This window comes from Chenopodium quinoa, unplaced genomic scaffold (genome assembly GCF_001683475.1).
Source record: "Chenopodium quinoa cultivar QQ74 unplaced genomic scaffold, ASM168347v1, whole genome shotgun sequence".
Lineage (NCBI taxonomy): Eukaryota > Viridiplantae > Streptophyta > Magnoliopsida > Caryophyllales > Amaranthaceae > Chenopodium > Chenopodium quinoa.
The window spans coordinates 236,996-257,030 of record NW_018744693.1 but is presented as its reverse complement, the minus strand read 5'-3'; the positions used below and the strand labels follow the sequence as shown (position 1 = coordinate 257,030).

At 33.1% G+C, this 20,035-nt stretch overlaps 3 protein-coding genes across 3 annotated transcripts; all 3 read left to right on the top strand.

The window, feature by feature from the left end:
• Positions 1–1,133: 1,133 nt before the first annotated feature.
• Positions 1,134–4,936, top strand: LOC110702267 (cucumisin-like). Its single transcript, XM_021879974.1, has 9 exons — positions 1,134–1,144; positions 1,234–1,334; positions 1,535–1,781; positions 2,017–2,524; positions 3,018–3,118; positions 3,239–3,460; positions 3,563–3,674; positions 3,956–4,169; positions 4,271–4,936. Exons 1-9 carry the CDS (start codon positions 1,134–1,136, stop codon positions 4,792–4,794), a joined length of 2,040 nt encoding a protein of 679 aa, XP_021735666.1. The 3' UTR covers positions 4,795–4,936.
• A 2,176-nt stretch (positions 4,937–7,112) lies between these two features.
• On the top strand, positions 7,113–11,821 carry LOC110702418 (cucumisin-like). Its single transcript, XM_021880120.1, has 9 exons — positions 7,113–7,314; positions 7,818–7,918; positions 8,025–8,268; positions 8,986–9,502; positions 9,809–9,909; positions 9,996–10,235; positions 10,438–10,549; positions 10,821–11,034; positions 11,117–11,821. The coding sequence occupies exons 1-9, from the start codon at positions 7,241–7,243 to the stop codon at positions 11,638–11,640; spliced, it is 2,127 nt and encodes a 708-aa protein (XP_021735812.1). The 5' UTR covers positions 7,113–7,240; the 3' UTR covers positions 11,641–11,821.
• Positions 11,822–13,594: 1,773 nt separating this feature from the next.
• LOC110702417 (cucumisin-like) lies at positions 13,595–19,388 on the top strand. The gene is made up of 9 exons (XM_021880119.1): positions 13,595–14,469; positions 14,675–14,775; positions 15,215–15,449; positions 16,282–16,801; positions 17,411–17,511; positions 17,597–17,818; positions 18,213–18,324; positions 18,421–18,634; positions 18,820–19,388. The coding sequence occupies exons 1-9, from the start codon at positions 14,396–14,398 to the stop codon at positions 19,338–19,340; spliced, it is 2,100 nt and encodes a 699-aa protein (XP_021735811.1). The 5' UTR covers positions 13,595–14,395; the 3' UTR covers positions 19,341–19,388.
• The last annotated feature ends 647 nt before the right edge of the window (positions 19,389–20,035 follow it).

Genomic DNA, 20,035 nt, shown 5'->3' with positions numbered 1-20,035 from the left:
ACATTAATTTTGTTACACTTTTTCAAGTTCCAACTTCTAGGCCAGAATTATTAATAAAATACTATTTGTAGGTTGTTAAATATTCAAAAATTGTGAGGAACCTTCTTCCTACTAATAATGGAAACAAATACCACTTTACTAAAAGTTCTTACATAGTTTTTGTTTGATTGAGTTCTTTTCTGAATCAATCAACAATCAAAAGAATGATGATGACAAAAAGTCAAAGGAACCTAGCCTTTGATTATAATTATTATTGTGTACGATAGAGTTGGAATATTTTTATTCTAAAATAATTGCTATATAACAAGCTGCCAAACATTTTTCAAAATGTATGATAGTAAGGAGAACTCCAAAAAATTGTAGGAAATGACTTCCAAATTGTTTTCTTACTATTCATATGTTAATCTCTCTCTAATTTTCTGCTTATTATGGCTTCAAACACCCATTATTCAAGCTGATCATGAACATCAGAGAAAGGTAAGCACCTTCATTCTTATTGTCAAATTAACATGCATGCCAATAACTTCTTCAAATTGATGAATTTTGAAATAATGTTATGTTTATTGTATTTAAATTTGATTTGAATTATATAAATTGTATGATTTTTGCAGATTTATATTATATATATGGGGGATCCGCGTTACTCTAATATCTCTGCTAAGGACTTCTATTTGGACATGTTGAATGGTGTTCTTGAAAGGTTAGTTGTACATGCTTACCATTGAGAAAAGAAAAAAAATCTCATGTTTTTTTAAGCTTATGATCATGTTTTTTTTTTTTTTTTTTTTTTTTTTTTTTTTTTTTCCAATGGTATTTAATCTCATATTTTCGGAATAATATTTCAATCATTTAAAGTACGTATGAAATTATGTTGAAGTCAAACAAGGACTAAGAAAAACAAATTCTAGACTTTGCCATCCTTGTGATGAAGGTTACAACGTGCTTGAGTGGTCCTCATAATTGTCATTCTTAATTAATAGTAATCTATTTGACAATTTAGTTGGATATTGTAATAAATATTAAACTTGTAAATTAAATTATCTCCTTGTATGTACTTCAATTACCTTTAACTAATTGATGCTCATAGGCCGATAGACACACGTTAGAAAATCCCTATATTATTATTATTATACATGATCTTTCGGTTCTTGGTCTTGATTATTTTTCATGCTATATATTTTCATAAAACATAAACTAACTAATAACGTTATGCAATGAAAATTGCATTTGCAGTGTCCCTTCAGAAAAAACTTCAGAATATCTACTTTATACTTACGAGAACTTCCAAGGATGTGTCGCTAAACTTACCGAAGATGAAGCAAAGAAAGCATCTAGTACGTTCGTTGCGCTTACTTTAATATATAGTTTCTCATTTTACTGTTATTATTATTATTATTATTATTATTATTATTATTATTATTATTATTATTATTATTATTATTATTATTATTATTATCAATTGAACTGATTTTATTAATGTGTTCTTTGCCACATTTATTGCATATTTATATTGACATAAAATTAATTATGATAGGGATTAATGGTGTGGTTTCGGTATTTCCCAATCGGAAGAAGAAACTCCATACAACAAGGTCATGGGATTTCATGGGTTTCTCTCAAGATGTTGAGAGAAGTGCGATGGAGAGTGACATTACTATTGGAGTAATCGATACCGGTATTTGGCCGGAATCCGAGAGCTTTCGAGATGAGGGTTTCGGTCCACCACCCTCCAAATGGAAGGGCATATGTCAAACTTCAAACGATAACTTCACTTGCAACAAGTAAGGTTCCTCTACATTATTGGCACCTTTTAAATTTTATATTCCCCTTGAGGCCTTAATAAGTGCCCTAGGGCCGCATTTAGTGTTTTTTTTTTTTAAAAATCTTTTTTCAATGTGGGATAACTTACATGTAGACAACATATAAAGATGTCTTAATATATCTTATAGTTCAATTGTAAATCACAGTTTAAAGGAAAACGTACTTTGATATTAATTGTTGCATTATTGTATGTAGCAAGATAATAGGGGCACGTTACTTTCGAGCGGATGGAGAAATCCCAGAAGATGACATAGCCTCACCAAGAGACACAATGGGGCATGGAACACATTGTGCATCCATAGCTGCAGGAGTGGTGAACAAAGCAAGTTTCCTAGGACTAGGCGAAGGCACTGCTCGAGGCGGTGTACCATCAGCTAGAATAGCTGTGTACAAAGTATGTTGGACAGATGATTGTTGGGAAGCTGATATCCTGGCTGCATTTGATGCGGCAATATCAGATGGAGTGGACGTCATATCGGCTTCACTTGGATTCGATGCATTACCATACTTTGAGGATACAATTGCTATAGGAGCTTTTCATGCTATGAAACATGGGATCTTGACCTCGAGTGCTGCCGGAAATAGTGGTCCAAGACTTAATACACTCAGTAATATTGCACCATGGTTACTCACCGTTGGAGCTAGTACCATAGACCGTAAATTTACCACACAAGTAATACTTGGTAATGGCATGGCTATTGAGGTTAGTAAGTCGGTTTTTATTTTTTATTTTTTTTTAATGGGCGGATTATAATCCTTGAATACCATTTTCAAGAATTTAACCAACTAAGCTAGTTAGTCGTCTACTAGAATGTATTGATTATAATTATGTTAACTTTTTCTATTTGTACTCCTACAAATTGAAAGGGCAAATACTTTTATTTGATTACAGAAAGAGTAACAATATATATAGGTCATATTGAATATCATGAGTTTCAAATCGAAATTGCATATCAAATTGAAACACAAGCTAGATCATATACCTAAATTCTAGATCGTATCAACCAACAGATCCTTAATTGGACTGACCATATCAGATTGTCATATAGTATTATACATATTTCTGGGTATCAACCATCGTCTTAAGCTTTTGGTTGAATTGATCCTTTAATATAGGATTGGTGCCAGCGTGACATAAAGGTTATGGGTTTAAATCTCATCCATTCTCACTTTCAATCTTTCCTTACTTGATGCAGGGAGTTTCTCTAAATACATTTGAAGATGATGATAAGACATTCCCCCTAATTTATGGAGGAGATGCAGCAAACAAATCATATGAAGAGCCATTACTCTCCCGGTAAATGACTACAAAGCATGATATTCAACTCTTAGCATGAACTTGGTTTTGAATATTTAAGAACTAAATATAATTATTATATCAATTAGTAATCACATATATTATGTAACAAAATTGCAGGTATTGCGAATTAGACACATTAAATAAAACATTGGTCAAAGGCAAGATTGTAATATGTGATTGGATAATATCTGGGGAGGAGCCTTTTGTTGCTGGTGCGGCTGGGATGATAATGCAAGATGTCGAACCCCATGATCATGCATCTTCCTTCCCTCTCCCTGCATCTTATCTTCATGTTGATGATGCTGCTCGCGTTCTCTCCTACACCAGAAATTTAACGAGGTATTACTCTTTTAGTCCACGTAAATAACATGTAATGTGTAACATACTATTATACATATACAACACCTTCATCAAGTTAATTTTGGTTGTTTTTTTTACAAGTACACCAATTGGAACAATAAAAAGAAGTGTTCAAGTCGAGGATACATCAGCTCCTTTCGTAGTCTCATTTTCCTCAAGGGGTCCTAATCCAATTTCTCCGGGAATCCTTAAAGTAAGAGTATACAAAGCTTGTTCATACGTACCATCATTGCATTGTACATATTTTATTACTTACCTCCATTTTTTAGTTGACACTTATTTCTTTTTAGAAAGTTTATTTTTAGTTGACATGTTTTCTTTTTGAGTGTGTTTTTTATCCTTTTTTTTTTTTCATGTACCCAACTTCGCAGTAACATTCTCTCATTATCTTTCCTCTCATTAATATGTGTGCCTGAATTGAGCGTGTCGCTAATTGATTTATCTGGTCTGCGTGCCAAAATTTTAATTTCTTAGCCAGATTTGATTGCACCCGGAGAAAGCATCCTAGCAGCATATTCACCGGTTGCACCTCCTTCCGGAGTTATGGGTGATCAAAGGTCCGTGAAATATCTTATAGCGTCGGGGACATCCATGGCTTGTCCTCATGCCACCGCAGTTGCTGCTTATGTTAAGTCTTTCCATCCTACTTGGTCTGAAGCTGCCATCAAATCTGCTCTCATGACTACCGGTACAAATATTTTTAGCCTTTCGTAAAAATGTCTACAAACTGATATCTCACTAATCCTTAAAAAGTTTATAACTAGTAATTTTCAATGTGAAATTTAATAGCCTTACCAATGAGTAGCGCTACAAATGAAGAAGCCGAGTTAGCCTATGGTTCCGGCCAAATCAATCCATTGAAGGCAATAGACCCTGGCCTAGTATACGACGTTGGAGTAAGTGACTACATGAAGTTCTTATGTAGTCACGGCTACAATGAAACTGCAATAAGGTTTATCACTGGTGGAAGTAGTTGCGGTCAGAAGAGATCTACCAATTGGGATCTGAATTACCCTTCAATCGCGCTACCTACAAGCTTAGGCCCCTTTGACACCGTGTTTACGAGGACAGTCACAAACGTTGGTTCACCAAATTCAACATACAAGGCTATAGTAACCGTGCCAAGAGACCAGCCTATTGTGATCAAAGTACAACCATCTGTTTTGTCATTCAAATCTTCGGGCGAAAAATTGTCATTTAAAGTGAGAGTTTACGGGACAATTGGTATGAGAGCTTTGATATCATCTTCTTTGGTGTGGGATGATGGTCAACATCAAGTTCGAAGCCCTATTGTTGTTTTTAATTTGTCTTAGAATTGACAAGTTGAAATTTCTTTTTCATCAAAATATGGGGAATGATGCAAATTATAGCAGACTTGTACTACTTATTATCAGAATAATTCTATTGATGTACACTTGTATATGAGGGTTGAATTTATTTAATTATTTATTTATACTTCGAGTAATTATTTTATTTTATCATGTAATCTATCAAATTCATTAACTATTGAAACCCTAGCTTTTACTTTTCCATACAATTGAGAATATATGAACTATTTATAAAGCTTCTTTTCCGAAAATGGATAGAATTTCCAAGTAGTTCACGACCGTATTGCTTTCAGTTTGATTTACTTACAAATCTAAAGTGCTAGACCGATTGAAAATGGTATGATTGAGAGGATTAACCTCTCAAGCTTAATGGTTGATACATCTCTATTTTTCAATGTAATTATGCAAGGCAACTCACAAGTGCACAACAACGGCTTTTATAGACATTGTTTTGTACTTAAAATCACTATTTATAATAGGGTATGTTCTAATTTACTGAATTGAACTGAACTGATTGGATCGGAGCTGAATTGAACATAATTGAATATTTTATGAGAGAAGAAAATTAAGAATTGAATTGAACTGAAAATAAATGGAAGAGAACAGACCCTTAGTACGGAGTAGTACATATACTGATATACATCATCTCACTTTTAAAAATTTGCAAGACATGATGGAGACGTTATAAGTCAATAGTATTATATTGAAATGTTCATTATTCTTTGAAATATTCTTTTGACACTATTATTCTTGAGCTTTGATGATCACTACTTTTCCAACCTTTAAAGCTTACTTATCAGAAGTTTAGAGTTAGCAACTAGCTAGCAATAATAGTCAACTCAATTTTAATTTGTAGAGTACTTCAATAGTTCAAGTTAATTTGTTTTAGAAATAATCTTTATCAATAATAAGTCCAATCAATCCACTAGGTTTAAAAAATTAATGTCAACTAGTTATATGACGTTTGACCCGACCCATATTTGATTTTATTATAAGGATCTTTGTGGAATGAAATTTGTGAAATTAATAAATTAAAGATAAATACAAGTAAAATTTGAAATCCGATCAAAAAAGCTAGAAATCTAATAGAGGAGTGACCTTGATACATCATATCGTGTATCAGACCTAATATGTTCCACTACTATTTTGTGTTAACACATATATTTGTATTAAAATGTTTACTATCTATTTTACTAGATATATTATGGAATGGCTTTCAGCTATAAAGCGATAATAATAATGAATAGAAAAATATGGAGGTAAGTATAACACTACATATTTTAGTACTTGCATTATTTCCTTTTTTTTTTTTTCATTCAATCCGTTGTTTGCCTTCATTGTTGTAAGAAGTAAGAATGTTCTAAATCTCAATCAATTTTTCATTTTACGACCTCTCCAATAGTAAACAAATTGTTCAATCATTATGCTAAGGATCTATTGGTTTAATATTGGTTTTGTTGGATAATTTACTTTATTTATACTTAGCTAGATTAAGTATATATTTGAACTAATCAATTATAAGCTAAGAAGGAATAAAAATGTTGTTTTCTTCACACAACCTCCACCACCCCCCCCCCCCCAAAAAAAAATAAAAATAAATAAAAATCAAGAGAGAGTTAATTATTCTTTTGAATCCATCAAAGAAAAAAAAAATCAATATATGTGTTACCAATTCCTCCAAAGTGGCATTATAAAAGAAGCTTAGTTCAGTTGTAATTGTTCGTAGCTAATGACATTTGAGAGTATGGCTCCCAAATTATTTTCGTGTGGAATCCTTCTAAGCTTCATCTGTTTATGGCTTCTAGCGCCGCTTAATCAAGCTAATCAAACTCAAAGAGAGGCAAGCATGCATATTTATCAAATTTTTTGTTTTACACATATAGTTATTTTTGCAATTTTTGAAAGAAAATTTGTTGCTTGTTATTCTTTATTGATACTCATTTTTTTTGTTTTCAAATCTAAATATATAATACCTTAATCTTTCTTTCTCTTCTTAATGGTATAGAAATTAGTCCATGCATAGATGGCTTCTCCTTAATATAAACTAAACTACTTGGTCATTGTACCAATATATAGTAACTGAGCATAACAAAAAAGAACAAGGGAATACACCTAACTAAAACATAGTTTGATTATTCTTCCTTGGAACGTACAATTAAGGAATAACTATCAATCATATATAGGCAAGATTTAAAGTACATACGTGGAATTAAATACTACATTTGTTTCATATTATTTGCAACGATTAGACATTTTTTCTCTCTACTTTTATCAAATCGTTGCAAATAATATGAAATGGAGGTAGTATATTATGTTTAAATTATTAGCCCTCGATCAAACTCCTCAAAACCACCTAGCTGTGTGATGCATGCGTTTTATTTCTTTATATTATTTAATAAATTTTGCTTTTGTGTAGGCTTATATTGTATACATGGGTGATCGGATTAATCCAGACGGTTCTGCAAAAAGCCTTCATATTGACATGTTAAGCAACGTTCTTGAGGGGTGAGGACAATTTTCTACTCTACTTATCATATTATATTATATATTATTGCAATGTAGCATTCTATAAAATTTAATAATATTCGAATATAAATGTTGAATTGAAGACTGGCCACATAATATTTACCTATTTTTTATTTTTATTTTCCTTTTGTGCGGCTGGTCACACTGTGTGACCAGTTAACACACACTAAGTAATCCTTTACCTACAACTCTACAAGTAATACTTGACTGAGTAACCTTTGAGCGAGTGAGTAATCCTTGACAGAATAAGTACCCCTAACTGAGTGAGTAACCCCTATATCACTATCAAAGTAATCCTAGGATGATTGGCCATACAGTGTAGCCAGTCACATGCATATAAAAGTTGGTGTTTCTTTTAAATTTTGTTGCAATAACAAAAGTTTCTTAATAAAAATTCCTGTTTTTCTTCAAAATCAACCACTTTATAATTTACATTTTATATGTTGGTGTCATTTTACATATGGACGAAACAACTATGTTAGTGTGCCTTCTCACAAGGTTTCGGAACACCTTCTATATTCATACGAGAATTTCCATGGATGCGTAGCAATACTAACTGAAGATGAAGCAGAGGTTATCGCTGGTACATTACTATGAGCCTTTAATTGTACTACTCCCTTCTAAGAACTTATTTTTTTCCTTATTGTACTAATTGGAACTTACGTACAATAATATATCGATTATGCAAGGCATGGATGGAGTTGTTTCCGTTTTTCGAAACGAAAATGTTTACCATCATACAACAAGGTCTTGGGATTTCATGGGTGTCCTTGAGAATGTTGAGAGAAGCAACATCGAGAGTGATGTTATTGTTGGAGTTATTGATAGTGGAATTTGGCCTGAATCTGAAAGCTTTCAAGATCAAGGTCTTGGTCCACCTCCCACCAAATGGAAGGGCCGATGTCAAACTTCACAAAACTTTACATGTAACAAGTAAGATTTCTCTTTTTATACTAGAGTATGACAAAATTTACATTTTTGTAAATTGATTTGTGAAATAAAAGCTATTCTTTATATAATAAGCAAGTAGTATATATATTTATATAAAATAATACTCCATATACGAAGTAATAATTTATTTTGAATATAGTAGAGCTGGCCTAGCAAGTGAATCTCGATTTTTACCTGCTGGCCTAGCAAGTGACCTAGCAAGATGTCAAGTTGGGCCCGACTTGAATTTTTTTTTTTTTTTTTTTTTTTGTTTTCTAGTGGGCCTTAGACATGTTTTGGCTAACCCTAAAAGCCTACTAGGCTGCATTCCGAATCTTGGCTCCGCCTAGCCAAGTAGGCTAATTTTTATAGCCCTTTGATCACCTCTAGATTATAGGATTGTGGGAGGAACATAGGCTCCGATACAATATCAAATATTAAGGATAAATATAGCCTTTCCTTGACTAGAGAGGCTTGATAGTGTTTACTCCATATAATAGTACTACTCCGTAATATATTGAGAGAGCAAGTTTAGAATTTTAAATCAAGCATAGCTTGGTCTAGTGGTAAGGTTTGCATCTCACAACCCTATTAGAGGCACTTTGAGGTGGGGATTTCAATTTCTTACCCATCCCTCCCGTTCCCTTACGAACCCAAAAAAAAGCTCAAAATTTTGAAACAATTCGATCTTACCATTATTATATACTTTCACTCTTGTAGCAAGATAATTGGTGCTCAATATTTTCGAGCTGATGGAAACTTCAGCAAGGACGAACCATCACCAAGAGACACAGTTGGGCACGGAACACACACTGCCTCCATAGTTGCTGGAAGAGTGGTACAAAGCGCAAGCTTCCTAGGCCTCGGCCAAGGAATTGCTCGAGGGGGTGTACCATCAGCCAGGATCGCTGTTTACAAGTCGTGTTGGTCTCATGGTTGTACATCTGCCGATGTCATGGCAGCATTTGATGCAGCCATATCAGATGGAGTGGACATCATTTCAGTTTCACTTGGAAATCCTGAAATCGAAGCATTACCATACTTCCGCGATTCAATAGCCATAGGATCATTTCATGCAATGAAAAGAGGAATCTTGACTTCTACAGCTAGTGGCAACACTGGTCCTGGTCTTCGAAGTCTGAGCAATTATGCACCATGGTTACTCACTCTCGGAGCTGGTTCTATAGATCGTAAGTTCACCACTAACGTCCAACTTGACAATGGCATGGTCTTTGAGGTGAGTTACATACTATTCTTTACTCCCACTGTTTTTTTTTTTTTTTCCTAATAATTCCAAATTGACTTTATATAGTCAAATCTTATAAAATTTGACCAAAAATTCACATTTAGTTGTGTGATATTGTTAAACCCATCCGTATAGTTTTATAATGTCAAGATTTTATAATTTTTGGTGCAGAGTAAATGAGTAATTTATAATCAAATATATTAATGGTCAAATGTAGTCCATAACATAAGCTTTATTTAGAAAGTTAAAGGCTGTAATGTTCAAACATAAATTTTGTTAAATGTACTCTTGATGCAGGGGATTTCACTAAATACATTTGATCTCGAAAATAAGACTTTCCCCCTAATCTATGGAGGAGATGCCCCAGACACAATATTCTCAAACTCAACACTTTCAAGGTATTATACTTGAATACACAGTCGCTGCATGTATATATTCTTTATTTAATTGAATTGAAATTGAGTAAAATTTCACAAAATTGCAGATATTGTTTACCAGATTCATTAAATAAAACATTGGTGGAAGGCAAGATTGTAGTATGCGACATGCTATTAAGACCTGACCGCGGGTTAGAGGAGGTTTTCGTTGATGGTGCAGCTGGGACAATAATGCACTTTGTTGAACCCAATCTTTATGATACTGCACTTTCTTTCCCTCTCCCTGCATCTTATATTCGCGATGATGATGCCGTTCATCTTATTGCCTACACTAGAAACTTAACAAGGTAGTATTAAGCTTGAACTTTTTTCCCGTCCCACAATATAAATTAAAAGTCACGTTGTCTAGAAATATTTTTATTGTTTTAAACCATGGAGAATTACAACAGGCAATGATGAAACATCTAATTTAAGCTCGTGGGTACCACTCATAAACGTTTACCACCACTTGTTGCCATTATTAATTATTTTCAATTGTCATGTGTGTAGCACCCCATTTGGAACAATACATAAAAGTGTAGAAGTGAAGGATGCATCAGCACCATATGTAGCTTCATTTTCCTCTAGAGGTCCTCATCCACTCTCACCTCATATTCTTAAGGTAAGAGATTATGTACTCGTCTAATGAACTGGCCGATTAATCATCATAAAGAAGAACGAGAATGCCCCATTTTCTCATGGTGATAAACAAATTCGTTTCTCATAGGGGCATTTTAGTGAATAAATTAACTAACTTTTTCAACTTTATTCAATTGTGGAGCCTACAATATTAAAAAAGTTTGATTTATTCACAAAAATGCCCTTCACCATGAGAAACAAGGAATTTCCCCAGAAGAACTAACATACATACTGGGGTTGATTGCTAATTATAGCCAGATCTAATTGCCCCCGGAGTGGACATTCTAGCAGCTTGGTCACCGGTTGCATCTGTATCAAGAGTTGAAGGTGATCCGCGATCTGTGCCTTATACCATAGCTTCTGGGACTTCCATGGCATGCCCACATGCCACTGCTGTTGCTGCTTATGTTAAGTCTTTCCATCCTACTTGGTCCGCTACTGCCATTAGATCCGCTCTCATGACTACTGGTAATATATTTTTTGAAATATATGTTACCATAAATCTAGACTTAGATAAAGTATATCTTCTTACGTTTATCTAATTTGACAGCTCTACCTATGAGCCATGCTAAAAACGGAGAAGCTGAATTATCATATGGTTCAGGCTACATTAACCCCTTGAAGGCTGTAAACCCCGGCCTTGTATACAATGCTGAAGAGGTTGACTACGTGAAATTCTTGTGCAGTCAAGGCCTCGACGACATCAACATGAACCGAGTAACAGGAGATAATAGCAGTTGTCAAGGAAATACTACTAATTGGGATCTTAATTACCCTTCAATCGCGCTCCCTACAAGTGTAGGCTCCTTTAGTTCTATGTTTACTAGGACTGTCACTAATGTTGGATCGCCTAATTCGACGTATAACGCTGTAGTTACTACGCCTCAAGGGCAGGCACTGTCCATCAAAGTGCAACCATCTGTTTTGTCGTTCAATTCTCTTGGACAGAAGATAACATTTACGGTAAGGGTTTCAGGGACAATTGGTATGAGAGCCTTGATATCATCTTCTTTGGTTTGGGATGATGGTCAACATCAAGTTCGAAGCCCTATTGTTGTTTTTAATTTGTCTTAGATAGTTAGATGTTTCATGTTTGGCTTGAAAACTAGATCTATAAATTTGGATAAATGGGTCAAGTTTGTACATTGTTTTGGTTGATTAAGGATTAAATTGTTCACAATTTGTAAATACATTCAGTAAAATATATTGTAGTAACATGTGTTTGTATATATATTTATATATATAGACATATACATTATACATACTAAATTTGTAGTTTTGTATACTTGTATGTCAATTGGATTTAAATGGGTTCTTTTGTGTTGATCATCCACTCCACCTCCAGTGGCTTGCATTGCGGACTTGGTCGCGAAATAGACAAGAGTGTGCTACATGATAATACACAAGATGTGTAAACAATATAAATATAGGTTAGTACTTAGTAGGTAGACTGTAGACTTTAATTACATCCTCCGTTCCACAAATATTGCAACAAAGAATGGAATTTCATATCCAAATCACGTTTTATATATTAAATATCTATAATTATATAAGAGTAAAAATTATAAAAAGTTGATATTATGAAAATATTTTACGAGATGAATCTAACAAGATCTCACTTGGCTATATTTTACTTTACGTGTAAATCATAATATGTGGTCAAACAAGCTTTATAAATAGTGCAAAAGTCTAATTGTTACAATATTACTAAAACGGAGGAAGTATATTTTGATAAATGCCAGCTATTTTCTCTCGTTTCATTTCATTTTTAGCCTCCTTTATTCTAACAAGCAAGATATTCTTGCATTAACAATGTCATCATCCATCTAAAATATTGTAGTTGTACACTTGTTTGGTAAAGAAAACGTACACAACGTTTTGGTGCATGCATTGCAAGTTGTGCTTATATATAACTTTTTTATATGATAAATTACATTATAATATGATCAAGTATTAGAAGTATATATTAGTTTGAATTTATCAACTACAAGAAGAGTTATAAAGTCAAAAAAGTTTGTCACACAAACTTATAATATCATGCAAGAAATCTTAAAATTAATCACTTAAGTGAGACCTATTCTTATTATGAATGAATCGAATTGAAAAATATAGTCGCCTAATTAGTGGTTGGGCCGTTTCTTTTGAATGGTAATATAACTGTTAATAGTAATTTCATTATATATATATAAACACGAATTTGATTAGGAGAGTGATTAAGATCAATAAGCTGATTATGGCTTCCAAATTATTTCCTCAGCCTTGTAATTACCACGTTTATCTTCTCAACCTCATTATCTGTTTATGGCTTCTTTCACCCCTAACTCAAGCTACTCAAGATCAAAGAAAGGCAAGCATCATCTTAATTTCTTACTTTATAGTTTATACCTACAAAATTTTCCTTTTCCTTTTCCTTTTTATAATTTTGTATTGTGATGTGTTGCTGCTAAATTAAATCATATTACTCCGTCAGTCCATCCATTTAGTTTTATTGTTTTGGGTTACATTAACAAACAAACAAACAAACAAAAAAAAAAAAACAAAAAAAAAACCACGGATTAGGGTATAGGCGAGAGAAAAAAAAAAAGTAATTTATTTAAAGGTATATATAAAAGTAGCCTTTGAAAATTAGTGTAAGCAAAAGTTGGGAAATTATTGTTTGTTGTATGTGGAGTAAGTTTGTATGGGATTATAAGCGATAAAAATGGATAAAATAAAGTTTGGCATGAAAGATCGAAGGAGTACGTGAAGCAAAAGTGTAACCAACAATAGTCAATAGCAGCATCAGCAACAATAATAATAATAATAATAAAAAAAAGTGTTACTATGAAACACAAGGATTGTAAAGGAATTCATAACCAAATATATGTTATTTTTTACCTGATCGGTTTCTTTTATCACGTTTGTCATTACATACAAAACTTTAACAATCAATAACTTTAATTCTCCATAAGTAAATATTATAAAAGTTATATATTACGATAGTATTTATTGAGACGAATTTAGAAAAAAAAAAATATTACAAGAATATGTTTTTCCTTATATATTCTTCACAAAAGACGATAAATGAAGAGGTGGTGAATAGTGTAAAAGTCAAGTAAAAAAAATGGAGGAAGTAGGAATTAGGGTCAAGGAGAGGTGGTTTGCTAAGAAAGAAAGATATGGTATTCATACATGCGTGCAAGAAAAATCAACTATATGGCCCTATGGGGGTCTAGGTAGTTACATGATTATTTTATTTTATTTTATTTATTTATTTTATCTATATAATTTTAATGGTGTTGCATAATCTTTTTAAGTGTAACTTGAATCCTACCTGGATTTGATAAACTCTTTGGGAAAAAAAAAATATGAATAAGGCTCATTGTGGTTTATTTTAATTTGGCTGAAATTATATTATCTGATGTATATGTCCAATCAATTTATTTGAATAAAGAATATTTAGTATGAAATTATCTTAACTTATTTGAAATTGTTTAAAGTTAGGCCTTAAAACAACTTATTTTATTTGAACTAAACTTACTCGTATTTCAGTTAACGAGAACGAAAATGCTCTCTTACATATTATCCTGATCGTAATTAGAAGAACTAATGATAATTGATCGGATTTTGATTGGGTGGAGTTTCACCCACATCCATCTCCCATTCAATTCCCTCCACCCAATTTAATTCACCCGTCCATGTAATTTGGGTTTTTGTACATTCATTTAAAATGGATAGATTGGGTTCATAGATATCCATTTATTTTTGACATCCTTAGTAATAGAGCAATAATCCTTCGTTTAACTTACTAATTGTTGTCTATTTAATTATGTAGACTTATATCATATACATGGGTGGTCGGATTAATCCAAACGTTCCGGCAAAAGACCTTCATATTGATATGTTAAGCGGCGTTCTTAATGGGTGAGGACTTTTTTTTTTTTTTTTTTTTTTTTAAATGTTTTCTTCTAAGAATTCAAAAGCATTGAATTTTTTTATCCTACATTTTAGGTGTATGTCATTTAAGTGTGAGTTTAGTTTAGTTGGTAACTAATGATATAAAATGGACATCTATTTTCTTTGTAAATTAAAACTAATGTAATTGAGATTTTTTTTTTTGGTGGTTTAGTGTTCCTCGTCACAAGGTTTCAGAACACCTACTCTATTCTTACGAGAATTTTCATGGATGCGTAGCAAAACTAACTGAAAACGAGGCAAAGGTTATCGCTGGTACGTTACTATGCCCCAGTTCTTTAGTTATACTCCCTCCGTGTTTTTTTAAGTGATACATTTTCCATTTCTGGCCGTGTTTTTTTAAGTGATACATTTTCTTTTTTGACAAAACAATACATTAAAATATTATATCTCTCTCCTTTCATGATCCCCACCCAAAACCACTACTACTATTTTATTATATCTTTCATCTCATACTTATTATTTTTCAATAAACTATTAACCCCACTATTTTTTTTTAACAATTCTTTAATACTCCATTACCCCACTTACCTCTTATTTTATTTAAGTCAATTAAATTGCCTAAAACTATGTGCCGGTCAATATGTATCACTTAAAAAAACACGGAGGGAGTACTCCGTAGTTACATAGAATTTTTTTTTTTTTTCATTGTAACATTTTCGTACAAAAAAAAAAAAAAAAAAAATTGTGGTAGATATGGTAGGAGTTGTTTCGGTATTTCCAAATGAAAAGTATGACCTTCATACAACAAGGTCCTGGGATTTTATGGGTTTCCCTCTTAATGTCGAAAGAAGCAACACCGAGAGCGATGTTATCGTTGGTGTAATTGATTTTGGAATTTGGCCTGAATCTGAAAGCTTTCAAGATGAAGGTCTTGGTCCACCTCCCACCAAATGGAAGGGCCGATGTCACAATATTACTTGTAACAAGTAAGTTCTCTTAGCGCTATGGAAAATATCAAAATATTAACCACATGATACGTCATCTCAAAGTTCTTAATACTTTACATTTTCAAATTTACAAACCTAATGCTTTGACCATAAATATCTCTAATTTAAGAGTGAGGGATAGCTCAAGTGGTTAGAGCTTCCCTCCCGGTTCCAAGAGATCTTGGGATCGATTCTCACCCTCGCCCTTGTGGCTCTCTAAACACCAAAAAAAAAAAATCTCTAATTTTGTACTCCATTACAGAATAGTAATAATACGTAATATTTTAAAAATGACACTAGTTATAGAACTTACGGAGTACAACACATGGTCAACTAAAGTAGATTTGTACACCGTGTATAAAGTCAAAAAATTAAAAACATTCATAAACGAATCTAATATATATTATTTCCTTTGTCCCATAATACACGATACAATTAAACATTGCACATATGTCAATGCACTAGTTGGACTTTATTTTTGTATAACTAAATATTAATGAACATTATTTTTAAAAATATATTATGAAACATTAAATTAAAACCTATCTAACTACTACCTCCGTTTCATATTTTTTGCAACTTTGGAATATTTTATGTCTCACAAATAATATCCTAAATTAAAGTTGTAAAAAACATGAAATGGAGGTAGTATATATTTTGTGATAAAATATATTTTTTTATGAAATCTACTGCATGAATAATGAAAAAAAGTTCAACGACTCATGTATTGTGAGACGGAGGCAGTAGTATCATGGATTTACATAGAAATTAATTAAGTCAAGTTTGTGTTCTCTAACCATCATCTAAATTATAACACCCATAATTATTGCAGCAAAATAATTGGCGCACAATATTTTCGAGCCGATGGAGAATTTAGCAACGGCGACATAGCATCCCCTAGAGATACAAACGGACATGGAACACACACTGCCTCAACAGTTGCTGGAGGAGTTGTAAAAATGGCTAGCTTCCTAGGCCTCGGCCAAGGAACTGCTCGAGGGGGCGTACCATCTGCTAGAATCGCGGTGTACAAATCGTGTTGGTCTGACAGTTGCTTATTTGCTGACATATTAGCAGCATTTGATGCAGCTATATCAGATGGGGTGGACATCATTTCAGTTTCACTTGGAAGTAGTCGAGCCCAAGCACGACCGTACTTCACTGATCCAACAGCCATTGGTGCATTTCATGCAATGAAAAAAGGTATCTTAACTTCTGCCTCTGCTGGAAATAGGGGTCCTGGACTTCAAATTCTTGGAAATTATGCACCTTGGATACTTACGGTTGGAGCTAGTACTATGGATCGTAAGTTTACCACTAAGGTTCAACTTGGTAATGGCATGGTGTTCGAGGTTAGTCTGAAAATAAATTATTAAGTGTAATCAAATTTGATAAGTAGGATAAAATTTGGTTGAATGTACTACTTGATATATTTTTTTGGTTTCCCTACTTAAACTTGTTTAGTGTCGTAATAAAATTTTATTCTGTAAAAGGCCCCGTTCACTTCACCTTATAAAAAAATATTCAATAAAATTAATTTCAATTTAGTAAACTTAATTTATGACCAAAAGATGGCGTTACATCAAGGTTTAAGGCCGTTAGTGAGGTCTACTGAGTATTCACCTGATATGTGGCTACATGTACATGTCATGAGCAGGAAGTTACAATTATGTCCTCCGATAAACAGGTTGAAGTACCCACAAAGCCCCTAGATTAACGTCTTATAGCAATCAAAGAGATTAACATGAATTTGCCCAAAAACAATTACAGTTTAGCAAAAATAATTTCAATTCAGTAAAAATAATTTCAATAATTCAGCAAAAGTAAGTTGAAGTGAACAATACCTAACAAAAAAAACTGAGAGAGTTACTTATTTTTTGATTCATTGTTATTAACAATATATGTTGCTTTTTCCTTTTTTTTTTTTTTTTGACAAGTACAATATATATTGCTTAATACAGGGAACTTCACTAAATACATTTGACACCCAACATAAGACGTTTCCCCTGATTTATGGAGGAGATGCACCAGACACTGAATTATCAAACTCATCAAATTCGAGGTATGATTGAATAAATCTTTAATGTATACGAGTAGTTACGTTATTAAAGATCTGATTGTATTATATTTGTCACACAATATTTCAGGTTTTGTTTACATAATACATTAAATAGTACATTGGTGGAAGGCAAGATTGTTTTATGTGATAGATTTATAAGTGGGGAGGAGCCTTATCTTGCTGGTGCAGCTGGGGTTATAATGCAAGATGTCGAACCCCATGATCTTGCAGCTCCCTTTCCTCTCCCTGCATCTTATCTTCGTGTTGATGATGCTGCTCGCGTTCTCTCCTACACTAGAAATCTAACAAGGTTTTATATTATTTTTTACCATTTTTCCTTTGTAATAATACATGTAATTATTCTTAATCACATCCAACATCTAAGAAAATCTCACAAAATTGACATACAGTATATGATACTCCATAATATATATCATGCCAAATACACTTATAAACCTTCCAAATACAGAGTATTCCCTCCGTCTCACATGATACTTTCATCCAAATTCACTTATAAGCCTTTTTATTACAGAGTACTCCCTCCGTTTCACATTAATCTCTAAAGTTAAAACTGTTCTATGATGGAGGATGATGACTAAACTTAGCTTCTAATTAAAATTCTTAATCTAATTTTATGGTAAATGTACTAAAATACATATGATAGACTAAGATCTTGCATTCTTGCTATTCATGTATGTATGCAGTACTCCATTTGGAACAATACATAAAAGTGTAGAAGTGAAGGATACATCAGCACCATATGTAGCTTCATTTTCCTCCAGAGGTCCTCATCCACTCTCGCCCCATATTCTTAAGGTAAGAGATACTCGAGTATACGTAGTAATTTGATTAACAACAAACAGAACAACTACAATAATTAAGGTGGAAAAACTCACTAGTGAAAATGTTCAGCCCGACTTAGTTGCCCCTGGAGTGAACATCCTAGCAGCCTGGCCACCGATAGCATCTGTTACCGGTGTTGAAGGTGATACGCGATCTGTGCCTTATAACATGTTGTATGGGACTTCCATGGCATGTCCACATGCCACTGCTGTTGCTGCTTATGTTAAGTCTTTCCATCCAACTTGGTCCGCGGCTGCTATAAGATCTGCTCTCATGACTACTGGTATAATAAGTTTCTCTAAACCTTCTTTTAGTATTTCTTAATTAACTTTAGCCAATATATTGTTTTTGTTGAAAACTTAACTTGCTACATAATAATTAATGTATATTGTCACACTACATGACATTTCTTGTACATAGACCAGAAATAATTTATTCCTAAATGTTTTGTTTATACAAATTTGACAGCTTTACCAATGAGTAATACAAATGAAGAAGCTGAATTAGCGTATGGTTCAGGCCATATAAATCCATTAAAGGCTATAGACCCCGGCCTAGTGTACGATGCTGAAGAGGGTGACTATGTGAAGTTTTTGTGCAGTCAAGACCTCAACGACACTCATATTGGATTAATAACCGGTATAAACAGCAGTTGCCACAAAAATCGTGCTAATTGGGATCTTAACTACCCTTCAATCGCGCTCCCTACAAATTTAGGCCCCTTTGACACAATGTATACTAGGACTGTCACTAATGTTGGTTCTCCAAATTCTACTTACAAGGCTGCAGTAACTACGCCGCAAGGGCAGGCATTGTCTATCAAAGTTCGACCATCTGTTTTGTCATTCAACTCGGTTGGACAAAAAATGTCCTTCAATGTGAGGGTTTATGGGACAATTGGTATGAGAGCTTTGATGTCAGCTTCTTTGGTGTGGGATGATGGTCAACATCAAGTTCGAAGCCCTATTGTTGTGTTTAATTTGTCTTAGAAGTTCTTGATGAGCTGCAAATTGGATAAATCGAGTTAGTTTTGTGGTTATGTTGCCTAATTGTCTATAAGTTTATAATACAATGGTGGTATAGAATTTTAACGAGTCTTATTGGGATTTTATCTATATCTAATTAGGCCTTATCTGAGTTAGACTGTGTGCTTATATATAATTGCAACAGTTTGACTTTTATACTATTTACGTGTTTTACTTTGACGATTTATACTTAAGTAAAAATCTAGTCATGTAGGATCTTGTTAGATTTGTCTCAATTTATAAAATTAAAGATATTAACGATTGAAAACATGTGTCGACAAGCATGAAAAGAGAAGTGTTGCAATTATAAAACAAAACAGCGAAAGTAAAAAAATTTACTGGTAGAAAAAATCAATATTTATTTTCATCCACCTGGCTTGTAGTTTTGTGCATGTGGCTTGGTGGTTGATGTGATTAGATATAAAATACTTCCTACTCGGTCAAGGATTTGAAATCTTTGAATACCCTAGATGCACATTTTTTTTATTTTTTTTATTAATCGTCCTAGAAAATCATGACACAATACATTGGGCACAAAGATAAGTCATAAAAACTATACATAAACATATACCCAAAAAAAAAAAAAAAAAAAAAAAAACTATACATAAACATCATCTGATCTATTGAATCGCTTGCCTTAAACAAATTCGTTAGATAAA